At 51.4% G+C, this 7500-nt stretch overlaps 1 protein-coding gene across 2 annotated transcripts in view; it reads left to right on the top strand.

Moving 5' to 3' along the window:
* LOC135538027 (WD repeat-containing protein 19-like) overlaps window positions 1-7500 on the top strand; it is a 96888-nt gene that overhangs the window by 44258 nt on the left and 45130 nt on the right. For both annotated transcript variants that reach the window (XM_064964018.1, XM_064964016.1), the window contains exons 12-15: window positions 1955-2069; window positions 2431-2537; window positions 3212-3328; window positions 5501-5578. In XM_064964018.1, the coding sequence (XP_064820090.1) occupies window positions 1955-2069; window positions 2431-2537; window positions 3212-3328; window positions 5501-5578 (417 nt within the window). The remainder of the gene's footprint in view (window positions 1-1954; window positions 2070-2430; window positions 2538-3211; window positions 3329-5500; window positions 5579-7500) is intronic.

The raw sequence follows: 7500 nt of genomic DNA, 5'->3' as shown, positions 1-7500 counted from the left end.
TGGGGGGAAACACCATTCTAAACAGAACACCTGGGGGAAACACCATTCTAAACAGAACACCTGGGGGAAACACCATTCTAAACAGAACACCTGGGGGACCATTCTAAACAGAACACCTGGGGGAAACACCATTCTAAACAGAACACCTGGGGGAAACACCATTCTAAACAGAACAGCTGGGGGAAACACCATTCTAAACAGAACACCTGGGGGAAACACCATTCTAAACAGAACACCTGGGGGACCATTCTAAACAGAACACCTGGGGGACCATTCTAAACAGAACACCTGGGGGACCATTCTTAACAGAACACCTGGGGGACCATTCTAAACAGAACACCTGGGGGACCATTCTAAACAGAACACCTGGGGGACCATTCTAAACAGAACACCTGGGGGACCATTCTAAACAGAACACCTGGGGGACCATTCTAAACAGAACACCTGGGGGACCATTCTAAACCGAACACCTGGGGGACCATTCTAAACCGAACACCTGGGGGACCATTCTAAACAGAACACCTGGGGGACCATTCTAAACAGAACACCTGGGGGACCATTCTAAACAGAACACCTGGGGGAAACACCATTCTAAACAGAACACCTGGGGGAAACACCATTCTAAACAGAACACCTGGGGGAAACACCATTCTAAACAGAACACCTGGGGGAAACACCATTCTAAACAGAACACCTGGGGGACCATTCTAAACAGAACACCTGGGGGAAACACCATTCTAAACAGAACACCTGGGAACACCTGGAAACACCATTCTAAACAGAACACCTGGGGGAAACACCATTCTAAACAGAACACCTGGGGGAAACACCATTCTAAACAGAACACCTGGGGGAACAGAACACCTGGGGGAAACACCATTCTAAACAGAACACCTGGGGGAAACACCATTCTAAACAGAACACCTGGGGGAAACACCATTCTAAACAGAACACCTGGGGGAAACACCATTCTAAACAGAACACCTGGGGAAACACCATTCTAAACAGAACACCTGGGGGACCATTCTAAACAGAACACCTGGGGGACCATTCTAAACAGAACACCTGGGGGACCATTCTAAACAGAACACCTGGGGGAAACACCATTCTAAACAGAACACCTGGGGGAAACACCATTCTAAACAGAACACCTGGGGGACCATTCTAAACAGAACACCTGGGGGACCATTCTAAACAGAACACCTGGGGGACCATTCTAAACAGAACACCTGGGGGACCATTCTAAACAGAACACCTGGGGGACCATTCTAAACAGAACACCTGGGGGACCATTCTAAACAGAACACCTGGGGGACCATTCTACATTTACATTTACATTTACGTCATTTAGCAGACGCTCTTATCCAGAGCGACTTACTAAACAGAACACCTGGGGGACCATTCTAAACAGAACACCTGGGGGACCATTCTAAACAGAACACCTGGGGGACCATTCTAAACAGAACACCTGGGGGACCATTCTAAACAGAACACCTGGGGGACCATTCTAAACAGAACACCTGGGGGACCATTCTAAACAGAACACCTGGGGGACCATTCTAAACAGACCACCTGGGGGACCATTCTAAACAGAACACCTGGGGGACCATTCTAAACAGAACACCTGGGGGACCATTCTAAACAGAACACCTGGGGGACCATTCTAAACAGAACACCTGGGGTACCATTCTAAACAGAACACCTGGGGGACCATTCTAAACAGAACACCTGGGGGACCATTCTAAACAGAACACCTGGGGGAAACACCATTCTAAACAGAACACCTGGGGGAAACACCATTCTAAACAGAACACCTGGGGGAAACACCATTCTAAACAGAACACCTGGGGGACCATTCTAAACAGAACACCTGGGGGACCATTCTAAACAGAACACCTGTAGAGCGTGTGCACACGCACACACACAGTGTCATGACCTCTGTGTCGTCTGACAGGAAGCACCTGTTGCTGTGACGGTGGAGGTGGAGCCTAACTTCATCGCCGTGGGACCCTACCACGTTGCCGTGGGGATGAACAACCGAGCCTGGTTCTACGCCCTGGGAGACTCCGGTGTGTGTGTGTGTGTTCACTGAGTTTGTGAGTGTGTTCTGTGTGTGTATTTGATGTAAACATTGTTTTTGTAAACATCAGGCGTGGAGAGGCTGAAGGACGTGGAGTATTTGGGTGTATTTGACGTAAACATTGTTTTTGTAAACATCAGGCGTGGAGAGGCTGAAGGACGTGGAGTATTTGGGTGTATTTGACGTAAACATTGTTTTTGTAAACATCAGGCGTGGAGAGGCTGAAGGACGTGGAGTATTTGGGTGTATTTGACGTAAACATTGTTTTTGTAAACATCAGGCGTGGAGAGGCTGAAGGACGTGGAGTATTTGGGTGTATTTGACGTAAACATTGTTTTTGTAAACATCAGGCGTGGAGAGGCTGAAGGACGTGGAGTATTTGGGGACCATCGCCACCATGTGTCTGAATTCAGAATACGCAGCAGCTCTGTTTGAGGGCAAAGTACAGCTACACATGGTGAGGGGGGTGTTGGGGGAGGGGGTGGGGAGGGGGTGGGGGAGGAGTGTGTTTGGGGGGTGTGTTGGGAGGGGGGTGAGGAGAGTGTTTGGGGGAGGGGGGAGGAGTGTGTTTGGGGGGTGTTTGGGGAGGGGGTGAGGAGAGTGTTTGGGGGAGGGGGAGGAGTGTGTTTGGGGGGTGTGTTGGGGGTGTTTGGGGAGGGGGTGAGGAGAGTGTTTGGGGGAGGGGGAGGAGTGTGTTTGGGGGGGTGTTTGGGGAGGGGGTGAGGAGAGTGTTTGGGGGAGGGGGAGGAGTGTGTTTGGGGGGTGTGTTGGGGGGTGTTTGGGGAGGGGGTGGGGAGAGTGTTTGGGGGAGGGGGAGGAGTGTGTTTGGGGGGTGTTGGGGGGTGTTTGGGGAGGGGGTGAGGAGAGTGTTTGGGGGAGGGGGAGGAGTGTGTTTGGGGGGGTGTGTTGGGGGGTGTTTGGGGAGGGGGGTGAGGAGAGTGTTTGGGGGAGTTTGTTGGGGGTGAGAAGGGGGGGGGGTCTGTATGTAGTAGAAGGTCCTGTGTATTTGAGTGTCCGTATCTGTGATCTTAACCTGTGTGTGTGTGTGTGTGTGTGTGTGTGTGTGTGTGTGTGTGTGTGTGTGTGTGTGTGTGTGTGTGTGTGTGTGTGTGTGTGTGTGTGTGTGTGTAGATGGAGGGCGAGGGCCAACAGGAACAGAGACAGACCAGGCTGTTTCCAGACGGAGACCGTAAAGAACACATCGTCAGTCACGCCCTCACTAACGACTTCCTGTTCTACGGGACTGATGTAAGACACACACACACACACACACACACACACACACACACACACACACACACACACACACACACACACACACACACACACACACACACCTCCTAGTGTGTGTCTCTCCTCCAGAGTGGTGTGATAGTGTGTGTCTCTCCTCCAGAGTGGTGTGATAGTGTGTGTCTGTCCTCTAGAGTGGTGTGATAGTGTGTATCTCTCCTCCAGAGTGGTGTGATAGTGTGTGTCTCTCCTCCAGAGTGGTGTGATAGTGTGTATCTCTCCATGTCTCCTCCAGAGTGGTGTGATAGTGTGTGTCTCTCCTCCAGAGTGGTGTGATAGTGTGTGTCTCTCCTCCAGAGTGGTGTGATAGTGTGTATCTCTCCTCCAGAGTGGTGTGATAGTGTGTATCTCTCCTCCAGAGTGGTGTGATAGTGTGTGTCTCTCCTCCAGAGTGGTGTGATAGTGTGTGTCTCTCCTCCAGAGTGGTGTGATAGTGTGTATCTCTCCTCCAGAGTGGTGTGATAGTGTGTATCTCTCCTCCAGAGTGGTGTGATAGTGTGTATCTCTCCATGTCTCCTCCAGAGTGGTGTGATAGTGTGTATCTCTCCATGTCTCCTCCAGAGTGGTGTGATAGTGTGTATCTCTCCTCCAGAGTGGTGTGATAGTGTGTATCTCTCCTCCAGAGTGGTGTGATAGTGTGTATCTCTCCATGTCTCCTCCAGAGTGGTGTGATAGTGTGTATCTCTCCATGTCTCCTCCAGAGTGGTGTGATAGTGTGTATCTCTCCTCCAGAGTGGTGTGATAGTGTGTATCTCTCCTCCAGAGTGGTGTGATAGTGTGTATCTCTCCTCCAGAGTGGTGTGATAGTGTGTATCTCTCCTCCAGAGTGGTGTGATAGTGTGTGTCTCTCCTCCAGAGTGGTGTGATAGTGTGTCTCTCTCCTCCAGAGTGGTGTGATAGTGTGTGTCTCTCCTCCAGAGTGGTGTGATAGTGTGTGTCTCTCCTCCAGAGTGGTGTGATAGTGTGTGTCTCTCCATCTCTCCTCCAGAGTGGTGTGATAGTGTGTATCTCTCCTCCAGAGTGGTGTGATAGTGTGTATCTCTCCTCCAGAGTGGTGTGATAGTGTGTATCTCTCCTCCAGAGTGGTGTGATAGTGTGTATCTCTCCTCCAGAGTGGTGTGATAGTGTGTGTCTCTCCTCCAGAGTGGTGTGATAGTGTGTATCTCTCCTCCAGAGTGGTGTGACAGTGTGTGTATCTCTCCATGTCTCCTCCAGAGTGGTGTGATAGTGTGTGTCTCTCCTCCAGAGTGGTGTGATAGTGTGTGTCTCTCCTCCAGAGTGGTGTGATAGTGTGTGTCTCTCCTCCAGAGTGGTGTGATAGTGTGTGTCTCTCCTCCAGAGTGGTGTGATAGTGTGTGTCTCTCCTCCAGAGTGGTGTGATAGTGTGTGTCTCTCCTCCAGAGTGGTGTGATAGTGTGTATCTCTCCTCCAGAGTGGTGTGATAGTGTGTGTCTCTCCTCCAGAGTGGTGTGATAGTGTGTGTCTCTCCTCCAGAGTGGTGTGATAGTGTGTGTCTCTCCTCCAGAGTGGTGTGATAGTGTGTGTCTCTCCTCCAGAGTGGTGTGATAGTGTGTGTCTGTCCTCCAGAGTGGTGTGATAGTGTGTGTCTCTCCTCCAGAGTGGTGTGATAGTGTGTATCTCTCCTCCAGAGTGGTGTGATAGTGTGTATCTCTCCTCCAGAGTGGTGTGATAGTGTGTATCTCTCCTCCAGAGTGGTGTGATAGTGTGTATCTCTCCTCCAGAGTGGTGTGATAGTGTGTGTCTCTCCTCCAGAGTGGTGTGATAGTGTGTATCTCTCCTCCAGAGTGGTGTGATAGTGTGTATCTCTCCTCCAGAGTGGTGTGATAGTGTGCATCTCTCCTCCAGAGTGGTGTGATATTGTGTGTCTCTCCTCCAGAGTGGTGTGATAGTGTGTATCTCTCCTCCAGAGTGGTGTGATAGTGTGTATCTCTCCTCCAGAGTGGTGTGATAGTGTGTGTCTCTCCATGTCTCCTCCAGAGTGGTGTGATAGTGTGTATCTCTCCATGTCTCCTCCAGAGTGGTGTGATAGTGTGTATCTCTCCTCCAGAGTGGTGTGATAGTGTGTGTCTCTCCTCCAGAGTGGTGTGATAGTGTGTATCTCTCCTCCAGAGTGGTGTGATAGTGTGCGTCCTGGTAGAAGACTGGCAGATGTTGACCGAGTACCGCCACCCAGTCGGCATCAAGAAGGTAAATATAATATTATAACTGGTGATGATGATGGTGGTGGTGGTGGTGGTGGTGATGGTGGTTATGATAGTGGTGGTGGTGGGGTTGGTGGTGGTGGTTATGATGATGGTGGTGGTGGTGGTTATGATGGTGGTGGTGGTGGTGATGGTGATGGTGGTTATGATGATGGTGGTGGTGGTGGTGGTTATGATGGTGGTGGTGATGGTGGTGGTGGTGGTGGTTGTGGTTGTGATGGTGGTGGTGGTTGTGATGGTGGTGGTGGTTATGATGGTGGTGGTGATGGTGATGGTGGTTATGATGATGGTGGTGGTGGTGGTGGTTATGATGGTGGTGGTGATGGTGGTGGTGGTTGTGGTTGTGATGGTGGTTGTGGTTGTGATGGTGGTGGTGGTTGTGATGGTGGTGGTGGTGATGGTGGTGGTGGTTGTGATGGTGGTGGTGGTGATGGTGGTGGTTATGATGGTGGTGGTGTGGTTGGTGGTGGTGGTTATGATGATGGTGGTGGTGGTGATGGTGGTTATGATGATGGTGGTGGTGGTGGTTATGATGGTGTTGGTGGTGGTTATGATGATGGTGGTGGTGGTGGTTATGATGGTGGTGGTGGTTATGATGGTGGTGGTGGTTGTGGTTGTGATGGTGGTGGTGGTTATGATGGTGGTGGTGGTGGGGTTGGTGATGGTGGTTATGATGATGGTGGTGGTGGTGGTGGTGGTTATGATGATGGTGGTGGTGGTGGTTGTGATGGTGGTGGTGGTTGTGGTGGTGGTGGTGGTGATGGTGGTTATGATGATGGTGGTGGTGGTGGTTGTGATGGTGGTGGTGGTTGTTGTGATGGTGGTGGTGGTTGTGATGGTGGTGGTGGTTGTGATGGTGGTGGTGGTGGTGGTGATGGTGGTGGTGGTTGATGGTGGTGGTGGTTGTGATGGTGGTGGTGGTTGTGATGGTGGTGGTGGTGGTGGTGGTGGTGATGGTGGTGGTTATGATGGTGGTGGTGGTGGTGGTGGGGTTGGTGGTGGTGGTTATGATGATGGTGGTGGTGGTGATGGTGGTTATGATGATGGTGGTGGTGGTGGTTATGATGGTGTTGGTGGTGGTTATGATGATGGTGGTGGTGGTGGTTGAGATGGTGGTGGTGGTGGTTATGATGGTGGTGGTGGTTGTGGTTGTGAAGGTGGTGGTGGTTATGATGGTGGTGGTGGTGGGGTTGGTGATGGTGGTTATGATGATGGTGGTGGTTATGATGATGGTGGTGGTGGTGGTGGTTGTGATGGTGGTGGTGGTTGTGATGGTGGTGGTGGTTGTTGTGGTGGTGGTTGTGGTTGTTATGGTGGTGGTGGTGGTGGTTGTGATGGTGGTGGTGGTGGTGGTGGTGGTGATGGTGGTGGTTATGATGGTGGTGGTTATGATGGTGGTGGTGGTGGTGGTGGTGGGGTTGGTGGTGGTGGTTATGATGATGGTGGTGGTGGTGATGGTGGTTATGATGATGGTGGTGGTGGTGGTTATGATGGTGTTGGTGGTGGTTATGATGATGGTGGTGGTGGTGGTTGAGATGGTGGTGGTGGTTATGATGGTGGTGGTGGTTGTGGTTGTGATGGTGGTGGTGGTTATGATGGTGGTGGTGGTGGGGTTGGTGATGGTGGTTATGATGATGGTGGTGGTGGTGGTTATGATGATGGTGGTGGTGGTGGTGGTTATGATGGTGGTGGTGGTGGTGGTGGTGGGGTTGGTGGTGGTGGTTATGATGATGGTGGTGGTGGTTATGATGGTGGTGGTGATGGTTGTTATGATGATGGTGGTGGTGGTGGTTGTGATGGTGGTGGTGGTTGTGGTGGTGGTGGTGGTGGTGGTGATGGTGGTTATGATGATGGTGGTGGTGGTGGTTGTGATGGTGGTGGTGGTTGTTGTGATGGTGGTGGTTGTTG

This window comes from Oncorhynchus masou, unplaced genomic scaffold (assembly GCF_036934945.1).
Source record: "Oncorhynchus masou masou isolate Uvic2021 unplaced genomic scaffold, UVic_Omas_1.1 unplaced_scaffold_894, whole genome shotgun sequence".
Taxonomy (NCBI): domain Eukaryota; kingdom Metazoa; phylum Chordata; class Actinopteri; order Salmoniformes; family Salmonidae; genus Oncorhynchus; species Oncorhynchus masou.
Note: the sequence above shows the minus strand (reverse complement) of the source record. Positions and strands in the feature narration are given on the sequence as shown.